Source organism: Brienomyrus brachyistius, unplaced genomic scaffold, assembly GCF_023856365.1.
Source record: "Brienomyrus brachyistius isolate T26 unplaced genomic scaffold, BBRACH_0.4 scaffold39, whole genome shotgun sequence".
Classification (NCBI taxonomy): Eukaryota; Metazoa; Chordata; class Actinopteri; order Osteoglossiformes; family Mormyridae; genus Brienomyrus; species Brienomyrus brachyistius.
Genome location: NW_026042314.1, coordinates 1,624,283 through 1,637,635, shown reverse-complemented (window position 1 = coordinate 1,637,635; position 13,353 = coordinate 1,624,283). Strand labels below are relative to the sequence as shown.

At 46.6% G+C, this 13,353-nt stretch overlaps 1 protein-coding gene across 5 annotated transcripts in view; it reads right to left on the bottom strand.

The window, feature by feature from the left end:
* Window positions 1-13,353, bottom strand: part of LOC125722473 (NACHT, LRR and PYD domains-containing protein 12-like) — a 214,991-nt gene that overhangs the window by 194,394 nt on the left and 7,244 nt on the right. For 4 of the 5 annotated variants that reach the window (XM_048998644.1, XM_048998643.1, XM_048998647.1 and 1 more), the window contains exons 5-7: window positions 5,265-5,438; window positions 4,702-4,875; window positions 4,081-4,254 (exon numbers count right to left, since the gene is read on the bottom strand). In XM_048998644.1, coding sequence (XP_048854601.1) covers window positions 4,081-4,254; window positions 4,702-4,875; window positions 5,265-5,438 — 522 coding nt within the window. The remainder of the gene's footprint in view (window positions 1-4,080; window positions 4,255-4,701; window positions 4,876-5,264; window positions 5,439-13,353) is intronic. The other variant, XM_048998646.1, reaches the window with a different exon arrangement.

Sequence of the window (13,353 nt, the reverse complement as noted above, 5' to 3'; positions counted from 1 at the left end):
TTCCTGGAGGATGAAGGAATTGATACCATTGACTGCCCCCCAGGAACATTATGTTTTGTCCATTCGATGCCACCAGGTTGCACCTCAGACTGTCCAGAAGCTCAGTGATACCCTGGTCCAGATCTGAGAGGAGATCCCCCAGGACATCATCCATGGTCTCATTAGGACCATGCCCCGACATTGTCAGGCATGCATACAACCACGTGGGGACCATACAAACTACTGAGTATGATTCTGAGTTACTGTAATGAAATTTCAACAAAATGGACTAGCCTGCCGCATCATTTTTCACTTTGATTTTCGGGGTGTCTTTGAATTCAGCCCTCTGTAGGTTGATAATTTCATTTCCATCAAACGATGTGGCATCCTTTCGTTCCTAACACATTACCCAGTCTACATCAGTATAGATATCCAGCATGATTTTTTTTCCCCCATTGATATCTGATGTGTTTTCAAAGTGTTCCTTTAATTTTTTTGTGGAGTGTATATGTGTGATAATTTTTTATTTACTAATTTCTTTTTGGCAATTACGGCTCCAATCATCCACAATCATCATATATAAATAGAATCCTTCGTTTTTTACTTTTTTGCATTTATCTCCTTTTCTTTTCCTCTCCCCTCTACGACTCCTCACATTAAATACTGACTTCATTCGCCCCCCCCATTCCTGCCACTTCAACTAGCCTCTACTTTGGGGTAGTGGTTCTTTTCACCTGTGCCTCTGGGTGGGGCAGGTCACCTAGTGCACTGGGGGTGGGGTGTCGCAGACACTCTCACAGACAGATACCCTGTCACAGACACTCTCACAGACACATACACTGTCACAGACACTCTCATAGACACATACACTGTCACAGACACTCTCACACACACGTATCCTATCGCAGACACTCACACACGCGTACCCTGCCTCAGACACTCTCACACACACGTACCCTGCCACAGACACTCTCACACACACGTACCCTGCCACAGACACTCTCACACACACGTATCCTGCCGCAGACACTCTCACACACACGTACCCTGCCTCAGACACTCTCACACATACGTACCCTGCCACAGACACTCTCGCACACACGTATCCTGCCGCAGACACTCTCGCACACACGTACACTGTCACAGACACTCACACACATATCCTGCCGCAGACACTCTCATAGACGCGTATCCTGCCGCAGACACTCTCACACACACGTATCCTGCCGCAGACACTCTCGCACACACGTATCCTGCCGCAGACACTCTCGCACACACGTACACTGTCACAGACACTCACACACATATCCTGCCGCAGACACTCTCATAGACGCGTATCCTGCCGCAGACACTCTCACACACACGTATCCTGCCACAGACACTCTCGCACACACGTACACTGTCACAGACACTCACACACATATCCTGCCGCAGACACTCTCATAGACGCGTATCCTGCCGCAGACACTCTCATACACGTGTACCCTGCCACAGACACTCTCACACACACGTATCCTGCCGCAGACACTCTCACACACGCGTACACTGTCACAGACACTCTCACACACGCGTACACTGTCACAGACACTCTCACACACACTTACCGTCACAGACACTCACACACATATCCTGCCGCAGACACTCTCACACACGCGTACACTGTCACAGACACGCTCAGACACACGTACCCTGCCACAGACACTCTCACACACGCGTACCCTGTCACAGACACTCTAACACACACATACCCTGTCACAGACACTCTAACACACACATACCCTGTCACAGACACTCTCACACACATGTACCCTGCCACAGACACTCTCACACACACATACACTATCACAGACACTCTCACACACACGTACCCTGCCACAGACACTCTCACACACACGTATCCTGCCACAGACACTCTCACACACACATACACTATCACAGACACTCTCACACACACGTACACTGTCACAGACACTCTCACACACACGTACCCTGCCACAGACACTCTCACACACACGTACTCTGCCACAGACACTCTCACACACACGTACCCTGTCACAGACACTCTCACACACACGTACCCTGTCGCAGACACTCTCACACACACGTACCCTGCCGCAGACACTCTCACACACACGTACCCTGCCGCAGACACTCTCACACACACGTACCCTGCCGCAGACACTCTCACACACACGTACCCTGTCGCAGACACTCTCACACACACGTACCCTGTCACAGACACTCTCACACACACGTACCCTGTCGCAGACACTCTCAAACACACGTACCCTGCCGCAGACACTCTCACACACACGTACCCTGCCGCAGACACTCTCACACACACGTACCCTGTCGCAGACACTCTCACACACACGTACCCTGCCGCAGGCACTCTCACACACACGTACCCTGTCACAGACACTCTCACACATACGTACCCTGTCACAGACACTCTCACACACATGTACCCTGCCACAGACACTCTCACACACGCGTACCCTGCCACAGACACTCTCACACACACTGCTTTATATGCGAGTCCGCTATATCCGATGCTTTTTCTGCATGTAATTAAAGGTGCACAACCGGCAGTCCTCGTCTATTATAGACGATATTCCGTTACAAGCGAGTCCATTATAACAGGATTATACTGCACCTTCGACTCCACCTAGCAGACATACTTATGAGGGGATTGAGGTATGGACGTTTTGAAAGGTATGACAGAAAGAAGCTTTTTCTGTCAGTTACTTAAAATGTTAGTGCCAGGAGTTTTCAAAACATTATACAACATTGACTGGAATCAAATTCAACTACCTGATTAAACAAAAATGCTTTTGTGGCAATAAACATTAAAGGTGGATTTAGCGTAAAAAGAAGGATAGTTATAATGAAATGAACCTCATCCCAACTGTAAGATATGGTGGAGGTTCCTGATTTTCCTCCAAAAACCCTGGAAACCTTGTTAGGGTACATGGCACTATGGGGTCCATGAGATACCAGGACATTTTATATCAAAATTTGGCTGCTGCTGCCAGGAAACAAAAACTGGGCCTTCATTGGATCTTCCAGCAGGACGGTGATCCTAAGCACATGTCCAAATAAACAATAAAATGGTCAGCTGACCGCAGAATCAAGCTTCTGCCATGGTCATCTCAGTCCCCTGACCTGAACCCCACTGAAAACCTGTGGGCTGAGCTGAAGAGGAGAGTGTACAAGAGAGGGCCGAGGACCCTGGGCGATCTGGAGAGATTCTGTAAAGAGGAATGGTCTCAGATGCCCTGCTCTGTATTCTCCAACCTTATAAAATGTCATAGGAGACTTAGTGCTGTTATACTGGCAAAGGGAGGCTGTACAGAGTATTAAAAGCAGGGCTGCCAATAATCGTGGCACATGTGTTTTTCTTGAAAATTATTATTTCTTGATGAAGGATTTGTTTTTCTTTGAATAAATTTATTTCAATGAAAGGTTGGATTTTAAAAATTTTTTTCAGTGTGAGATGAAGCTGCTTCGCCAAAAGGTGGATTTTTTTCTAACCCTTTTTACAAATCTTTACAAGGGGGCCAATAATTGTGGAGGGACTGTATATTGTTTATATACGACACTGTATTTGTACTAAATGGTGGTAAGTTAAGCATGTCCTCTACTGTCAACACCCGTGTAAAATAATCATTAAACTCATTTACTATATAAATTTTAATTTTCAATTATAAGGCCCTTACTATCCTGCAGATGAGTGATTTCAGCTTTTAGAGCTCTTTTGGAGTTAAAATATTGGAAGAAACTTTTAATTTTATCCTTAACCTCCAATGCAATCTTCCTTTCGACATTCCACTTACTGTAGTGAGTCTAATGTTATTTTTTAAGTCAACCTATAGACTTTGATACTCCTGCTTTATTTTGAAATCACTAGCTATGTTCCACCTTATTATCTCCAGCATACAGTGTGAAATACCCAGTAATACTCACCTCACTACCCACAATTTACAGTATGGAATACCCAGTAAGACTGACCTCAGTAACTCCAGTTTACAGTGTGGAATACCCAGTAATACTCACCTCACTACCCCCAGTTTACAGTGTGGAATACCCAGTCAGACTGACCTCAGTATCTCCAGTTTACAGTGTAAGTCCCCCAGTCCAGCAGAAAGCAGCTTCACTCCTGAGTCCTGCAGGTCATTGTCACTCAGGTCCAGCTCTCTCAGGGGTGAGGAGTTTGATCTGAGAGCTGAAGCCAGTGCCTCACAGCATTTCTCTGTGAGTTCACACCAGCCCACCCTTAAAAAAATGAAACACTTTTAAATCCACTTTTTACACTGCAGCACTGTATTCAAATGAGGAGAATAGGGACCATGACATAATGGATTTTCAGAAAACAATTAAATTATTAAAAATAATTTTAACAATCATTCCGATTCTGTTTGGTGTCCATTATTTTTTTCTCCATAACACGTTAAAGTCAACATGTTTATCTGTAACAGTGCCGTTAACTTTGCTAACCAACACAAATGTTTTGCATGGATTATATGGTTGAATGGATATTTCCTGCTTCACTGCTTAATTATTTCTAGCATGGATCGAGGGCTGATAAGATTGTGGGATATAAGGAAGTAGGATAAGAAAACAGAAGCTGTTTGTGTTTGTTTATTATGTAACTGCTGAAAGGCATTGTGGGTTTTCTTACTGTCCAGTTACGTTTGTGTAAAATGCATATTCTGTACTCACTGCAGCTTCTCCAGTTTACAGCTGAGATCCTCCAGTACAGCAGAGAGCAGCTTCACTCCTGAGTGTCCTGGGTGATTGTAGCTCAGATCCAGTTCTCTCAGGTGTGAGGGGTTTAACTTCAGAGCTGAAGCCAGGGAAGAGCAGCCTTCTTCTGTGACTCTACAGCCTGACAACCTGCAGAGAGAGAGACAGAAACTCCCCAATAAATAATATCACCTCACCATTATAATTATTAAATAAATACAGCCCTCAGTATCTCCTGCGTAATGTGTGAAATACTGAGTAATACCGACCTCAGTATCCCCAATTTGCAGTGTGAAATACCCAGTAATACTGACCTCAGTACCCCCAGTTTACAGTGTGAATTACTCAGTAATACTGACCTCAGTACCTGCAGTTTACAGTGTGGAATACCCAGTAATACTGGCCTCAGTATCTCCAGTTTACAGTGTGAATTACCCAGTAATGCTGGCCTCAGTACCCCCAGTTTACAGTGTGGAATACCCAGTAATACTGGCCTCAGTATCCCCAGTTTACAGTGTGGAATACCCAGTAATACTGACCTCAATATCTTCAGTTTACAGTGTAAATCCCCCAGTGCAGCAGAGAGCAGCTTCACTCCTGAATCCTTCAGGTTATTGTCACTCAGGTCCAGCTCTCTCAGGGGGGAAGAGTTTGATCTTAGAGCTGAAGACAGCACTTCAAAGTGTTTATCTATGAGATCACAGCTGTTCAGCCTGAAACAGAAAACACTTTAAGACACAGACATATACACATCCTACACATTAGTAAAATACAAAGCATTACAATAAGCATTTGTTTTCAGTATAATTAGCAGCATAGCTTACACCTCAAAATGAATTATAGTCTGCAGAATGTTCTGTGCGTCTGACAATCTGCTGCAGTTATATGATCACTAATTGTGAGTCAGTGCATCTTTGCTCAAAACTAGAGGTAAAAACATTAAGTAGAAGCTACAGCCAAAAATCACAGAATATACAGAAATATATAGGAACATATCAACAGCAAGATGGACGTGAACCTCCCATAACAGTCAGACCAGTGCTTCCAGTGCAGTCCTTAGCCATCTTTCTGCCAGGTGTCCCTACACTCGACACGTATCACTGAAAGGAGGAGATGTGAACATTCCCAGCAGCTAATGCAGCAGCAACTGGCACTTGGATTCCTGATCCCATGAGTAAAATCCTTTTTCTCCCTGTATTGTTATACCTGGGAACATGTCAAATCACCAATTACGTCTGGGTGATATGACGATATTGTCGGTAATGAGCGTAATCAGACAAGTATCCCGGTGTTGATATCTGACAGTGACTAAGAGGCGATTATCGTCTTTGCTGGGGAAACGCGCTTAGGCTACATACAAAGCAAGATAACAGAAGGATTCATGATTTGCTTTCAGTTCAGCTTTCTAGCCAAAGATTCTGAAGCAGTTAAAAAGAAACATTGCACAGAATTTCACAAGCATTGTCCCTGCAGTAACCATGCGTTCGCCATTCTTGTAAGCTCAGTATTGTCACATCACTAACTTCTATCTCTGAGTCAGCAGCCAGAATCTCAGCCATTCAAGTGCAGCTTTCTGGTGGGAATTTTGAGCTTCCCAACTCAGTTTTTCGTGTCTGAGTCTCAGGCGTGTGTCCCTGACCCCGCCGTCTCGGTGGAGGACTCTCTGCTCGCGGTCGGTGAAGTAGTTGGAGCCGCTAATGTTGTTTCAGCTTCCTGAATGAACAAAGCTATTGTGATCTTTTTAAAAGACGTTTCCATAGTTGATGACCTCATAGAAAGTGGTCTCAACATTAAAGATGAATTCGTACAGGTATTGCCTTTATCAAGCCCATCAAAAAAATCTAATGTTTTTTATTTATGTTTAATATTTTATCTAATGTTCCCCCATTTATTAGAAATTAACTACTGTCCAACATTCTGGGGTGCTACGGGAAGTTGGTGACCCCGATTAGGATGATTCCTGTCTTTTAGGCGGCAAACATTTATGATTCTTAACGCACCGCAGGAGGTCCTGGACGTGTCTGTTAAGATCACAGTGGAGGGGAAAGTTTATATGATTTTAACAGCTCTGAGAGTGTGAAGTGTTTTGCGTGCGGTGGTTTTGGGCATGTGCGGCAGGCCTGCCTGCGAGGGGAGCTCTCCCCGGGGGAGCGCGAGGAGGGGTGCGAGGCCCCGGCGCTGGTGCGGGACACCGAGCACCGCATGGGCGCCGATACTGTAGTAACGGACCTGGACTCAGACCATGGGGACCGGGAGGACGAGCCCCCCCCCTTCCTGTAGTCACTGCCCCCCGCTCCCGAGCCACGCCGAGATGGCGGGCTGGCAGAGGAGCCCGGGCCGGACGCAGCAGGACCTGCTGGCGGCAGCGCAGTGAGTGACTCTGATAAAGATTACTGTATGAGTACGTAGAGAGTTTGGCTGATGACTTGGAAGACTCACAGGCCTCCATGGACTCCAGCACCCCTGTAGGTAGGACCAAGGTTTACTCTCTTGAGCAGATCTGTTTCTTTCTGGACAGCACTAAAGGCCAGAGAAAACCTAAGATAGAGTGCTATTTCCCTGATTTGAAACTGTTTTTAGCTTCATGTACGATGGCGATGAGGAAATGTACTTTTGACGAGCTTGATAAACAGAAGCGGTGCAGATTAAAGAAGCTGATGAGCACTGTTAGGAGTTTATCTTCTATGTTTCTTGTCCTTTATCAGCTCTTTTTACCAGTTTTATGGCTTCGTTGATTTTTGACTCGCTAAATATTAACGGGTGTCGCAATGCTACTAAAAGAGCTGCGTGGTTTGATTATATTGCTGTAAAAAAGGTAGATGTTGTGTTTTTACAAGAGACTCACAGTGATGTGAGTCACTTTCTCTTGCACTGATTTCTCCTCCCAACATTGTTACTGGCGTTGTAGTAATAAATTAGTTCAGGACCACCACTTTGTACGATCTTTCTACTTCTGGGAGGTGTGGAGGGAGAAAAAATCACAATTCAAGTCCCTCAGTCAATGGTGGGATGTCGGAAAAGTGCAAATTAAGCTCTTCTGCCAGAACTATGCTGCATATTTCCAGACTGAACTACAGAACCGGTTTAAAAGACTGGAGGATGAGATCTTGCGGCTGTGCACAGGAGCAGAGCCTGGCAGGGTGGGAGATGCTGAGGCCCTGCAGAGGAACCGACTCCTGTTGAAAGACCTTCTGGTGGAGAGAGGGGCTGGAGCGTTGGCCCGGGCCGCTATACGAAGGAGACTGATATGGACGCCCCCACCACGTATTTCTTTGGATTGGAGACGCACAGGGAAGAGAGAAAGATCTTTCGCCACTTGATCCTCCCCGATGGGTGTAGTACACATGACAAGCACGAGATTTTAACACACAATAGCCTTTCATGAGAACCTGGTCTGTGCTGAGGCCTGTGATCAGACAGTGGCTGATCAGTTTCTTTGGGACTTACCAAGTCTTTCAGTCGCAGATAGACATGAGCTGGAAGAGCCTTTGACTCTGACAGAACTTACTGCTGCTGTCCATGAGCAGCTGCTGCCCAAGAAGGGGGATCTGGGACTTCTGAAGAACTGGCGGCCGGTCTCGCTTCTCGGTGTGGATTATAAGATCTTGTCCAAAGCTCTGACTAACCGGCTGAAAACATGTGTTTCAACGATCATTCACTGGGATCAGTCTTACTGTGTACCAGGGCGTTAAATTTTTGATAACCTTTTTTTAGCTAGAGATCTTTTGTCTTTTGTGTCAGAACATGGTTTGGACGAAGGTCCAAACTCTTTAGATCAGGAAAAGGCATTTGACAGAGTGGACCACACCTTTCTGTTTAAGACCCTTCAAGCTTTTGGTTTTGGTCCAAAGATTGTTTCTTACATTAGACTCTTGTACACCAATGTGTGGAGCCTCCTGAACATTAATGGCTCTCTCACCAGGCCTTTTCCTGTCACCAGAGGGATACGGCAGGGCTGTGGGTTGTCTGGGCTGCTGTACTCACTGGCGGTGGAGCCGCTGCTTCAGGCTTTTCGAAGGTGTCTCCAGGGAGCACCGGTACCTGGCATCAGCCTTGGGGGAGGAGTGACTGTTACACTTACTGCTTATGCAGATGACGTCACTGTTTTTATCAGGTCCAACACAGATATGGAGGTGCTTACAGCACTTCTTGGCGATTTCCAGCGTGCCTCTTCCACTCACGTCAACTGGAGCAAAAGCGCCTGCTGGTACAATTTGGCTGCCTCCATGATGTGGCACCGACTCCTGGTGCTGGATCCTCCGATGGACCTACTGCAGGTTCATTGATTTTTTCTGGAATGGGCACCACTGGCCCCCTTTGGGGATTCTTCATTTGCCAGTGTCTGCGGGAGGGCAGGGCCTGATTCATCTGCTGAGCGAGGTCAGGGGGATGAGGCTCCAGTGTGCACAGACACTGCTTTACAGCACCGAACACCTGCCGTGGATGCATGTGGCCCTCGCCCTGCTCCGCAGCTGCGGAGGCCTTGCATATGATAAACAAATGTTTTTACTTCCTGGAGATGCACTTCAGCTTATTGGAGTGAGTGGTTTTTATGCTGCGGTGCTGAACGCTTGGCGCTTGTTCCGGGGGGCACCGATGGAGAATGACCACTATGGCTTTGAGGAACCATTGTTTAATGATTCCTTTTTTTCCTCGTGGCTGAAACTTACAAATTCAGTCGATAAGATACTTGTGCAGTTGGGGGTCACAAGGGTAAAACATATTTTACATGCTGAGTCTGGACACTTTTTGTCACCTGACTCACTTGCTACCCAAGTGGGGTTCCGGTCTGTGGGGCTGCTTGGGAACCTTTTACATGCACTTGAAGGTTCTTTTCCCCCAACCTTTCAGGAATATTTACAGTGGGTTCCGGGTCGAGGTGCGACCTGCCCTTCCTTCCCAGAACTGTGTGTTACCCCGTTGGTAGCTGTTGATCACAGTGACACTGGTCACATACTTTCCTTCCGGTACTTGCTGAATATCCGGTTCTCCCTGGCAGGGAGGAAACTCCTGTACCATGCTGCCGTTAAGTCTTTTTTCTCTCATGACCTGAAAGGGAGGCCAGATACGAAGTGGAGGCCCATTTGGCTGCTCCAGGGGAGTTTTTGCCATCATGGAGGCTCCTCTATAAGAGACGGCTTCCCAAACATTCAGGGGACTGGTGCGTGTTAACACTCCGCCAGCGGCATTCTGGGCCCGTTGTAGATGTGATCCCTGTGACTGGTGCCTGTTAACACTCCGCCAGCGGCATTCTGGGCCCGTTGTAGATGTGATCCCTGTGCCTGGTGCGTGTTAACACTCCGCCGGCGGCATTCTGGGCCCGTTGTAGATGTGATCCCTGTGACTGGTGCGTGTTAACACTCCGCCAGCGGCATTCTGGGCCCGTTGTAGATGTGATCCCTGTGACTGGTGCGTGTTAACACTCCGCCGGCGGCATTCTGGGGCCGTTGTAGATGTGATCCCTGTGACTGGTGCGTGTTAACACTCCGCCAGCGGCATTCTGGGCCCGTTGTAGATGTGATCCCTGTGACTGGTGCGTGTTAACACTCCGCCGGCGGCATTCTGGGGCCGTTGTAGATGTGATCCCTGTGACTGGTGCGTGTTAACACTCCGCCAGCGGCATTCTGGGCCCGTTGTAGATGTGATCCCTGTGACTGGTGCGTGTTAACACTCCGCCAGCGGCATTCTGGGCCCGTTGTAGATGTGATCCCTGTGACTGGTGCGTGTTAACACTCCGCCAGCGGCATTCTGGGCCCGTTGTAGATGTGAAACAGTAGATGTGAAACAGACAAGAGGGCATTACAGTAATCTATTCTACTAGAAACAAAAGCAGGTATTATTTAATACTGCCAAGACCCCCTCCACTCTGCAAACAAGTAAACCAACTTCCTTTCATTCTAACCACCTAAGCTGTTCTGTTAACCTGCTATATGACTTTAGGGTCGTGTTTCCACAAACTGTGCTTGCTTTGCAGAACAGTATTTCCCTTTTAAGGTTACCCATTTTAAATCTGGTGTAGGATCACACATGTACATATCACAGAGCTTAAATTCCAGGTGGCCTGAGATAAGGCCTACCCTGGTACGAGAGGCACACATTGGCCTAGGCCTCAAAGGGGGTTCGTGACCCCACACACACAGACAAACTTAAACACAGACAGATAACAAGGGGGGCCAGCACTCCAACTTTTATTGCTCAAAGTTTTAACGACCTACAGACAGCAGAGTGGACCTCAAGGACAGGGGTCCCTCGACTTGGCACACAACCCCCTCCCCAGACATCCTGCCTTACATACCACTCACCCAACACCCTAAAGAAAGTTTCTTTTAAGTTTGGCTGTTGTATATCTGTATATTTATTTATCCATGACTACTAGTCTCAATATACAGACAGGTTATGTTTGTAATGTGTCCTAACTTTCAAAGATTCTTTTTCTTTGACTGACTAACCTTCCCCCCCTTTTCTTTTCCACATTCCTCGGCAGCCCTTATCTGATCCTTGTATTCTACCATGTCTATCTAAGGGTAAGATGTGCTGCTGACATGAGAATATGTCATATAATGTCTGTATAAAGGGTAACCTCTGTTGAGGTGCAACCTAGACCACTTAGACCAGGTACTGGTGTGAGTAATATAACATAATGACATAATATAAGTAATCATTAATTAATCATTACAGATGGTATTCGGTGTGAACCGCTAGGCTGGTATGGCATGTTTGGTATCAAACCGACGGAAAATCACTCCAGTTTTACACCACTTCAGTCTCTGTTCATTGAGTGCTCACAATAGTCCCTGCCTCTGTGCGATTTGGCTACTAAGCTCTAAAACCTCAAACTCGCCTGAAATATCGCGAGACTCTCTCTCATCGGCCATGAGGGGAGCTTCGCTACCAATCGTTTACATTACCTGCTGATGCAGCTCACTGGACGAACCTTCTAACCCAGGTTACTAAGCGATACTGGTAACTAGTGAATCCCATGTAAGTCTCACATTAACCCACTCACGGGGATTCGCAATTGAGTTTGGAGGAACCAACCATTCGGCATAACAATTAGTTCATAAACATCATTAAATAATGATTAATTCAAATGTAATTAATTTCAAAACATATTGGTGGAGATATAAAAATTTAACTGAGCTAAATATTCCTACAATGGTGTCCCTCAGGGATCAGTGCTGGGCCGCTACTGTACACTGTATATATTGGTCACATTATCAAAAATCATGGTGTTGGGTTTCATTGTTTTGCTGATGATACACAGTTATATATATCTGTTAAGTCGGATGATGCATCACAGCTCTCTGTTAGAAGACTGTCGACTAGATATCCGGTGCTGGATGGCAAATAATTTCTTTGTGTTAAACACAGAAAAACAGAAGTACTGTTAACTGGTCCGAAGGCGGCTCGAAATAAGTTTGATAACCTCAACCTTGGTGGTCTTCCTACCCAACCTAACACAGTGGTCAGAGATCTTGGTGTTCTGGTTGATTCAGATTTATGTTTCGATGCTCACATAAAAAGCATCACTAAAGCTGTGTTCTATCATGTACGGAACCTAGCCAAGCTTCGGAAGATGCTCTCCTTTCATGAAGTGGAAACACTAACACCTTTATAACTTCCAGGCTGGATACTGTAATGCCTTCCTTTCTGGGTGCCCATCTGGATCCTCACATAAACTTCAGCTGGTACAAAATGCAGCAGCCAAAGTTCTTACAAACACTAATAAATGTGATTATATTAGCCCTGTTCTATGCTCCCTTCATTGGCTTCCAAGTCTCGGATAAACTACACAACACTGCTATTGACTTATAAAACACTGAATGCCTTTGCACCAGAATACCTTAGTAACCTGCTGGCCTTATACAACCCTCCTCGCTTTCTCCGATCTCAAGGAGCAGGATATCTGTTAGTACCCAGGGTAGAAAGAGCTACAGCAGGCTGCAGAGCTTTCTCTTATAGAGCTCTTCACTGTGGAATAGTCTTCCACCGGATGTGCGGGATTCAGGCTAACTTTCAATATTCAAGTCTAGACTAAAAACACACCTGTTTAGTTGAGCTTATAGGGACTCTAGTTCTAGCTCTAGTTAACTGCTCACTCCCAGTCAGACCTATAGTGTGAGGTGTAGAGCTGGGTGGGGATCGGTGCCATTGGCTTTGGATAAACTGAACTGTCAGTCTGTCACTTTAGCTTCACACCCCCTTGTGGAATTGGAGTGCTGACATTCAGGGACTCCCCATGCCTGCATTCCCACCTGCCTCTCCCTCCTACTTATGCTGCCATTGCCATATCTGCCGGAGCTTACATACTGCACTCACCTAACTGTTTGCACTGCCTCTAGTCTCCCCTACTTTGGCTAACTGCACATTTTATTTCCCCTACTACCCCTGGGCTGTGCTGCCTGGAGACCCCACATTTTCAAGATATCCTGCCTACCCTGCTACCTGCGACGTCTCCACTACCTGTGACGTCCTTCTGGCCTGCTGCTGCCCCCTGGAGGATGGGCTCCCCCTTTGAGTCTGGTTAGGGTTAGGGCTTCCTCTGCTGCCCCCTGGAGGATGGGCTCCCCCTTTGAGTCTGGTTAGGGTTAGGGCTTCCTCTGCTGCCCCCTGGAGGATGGGCTCCCC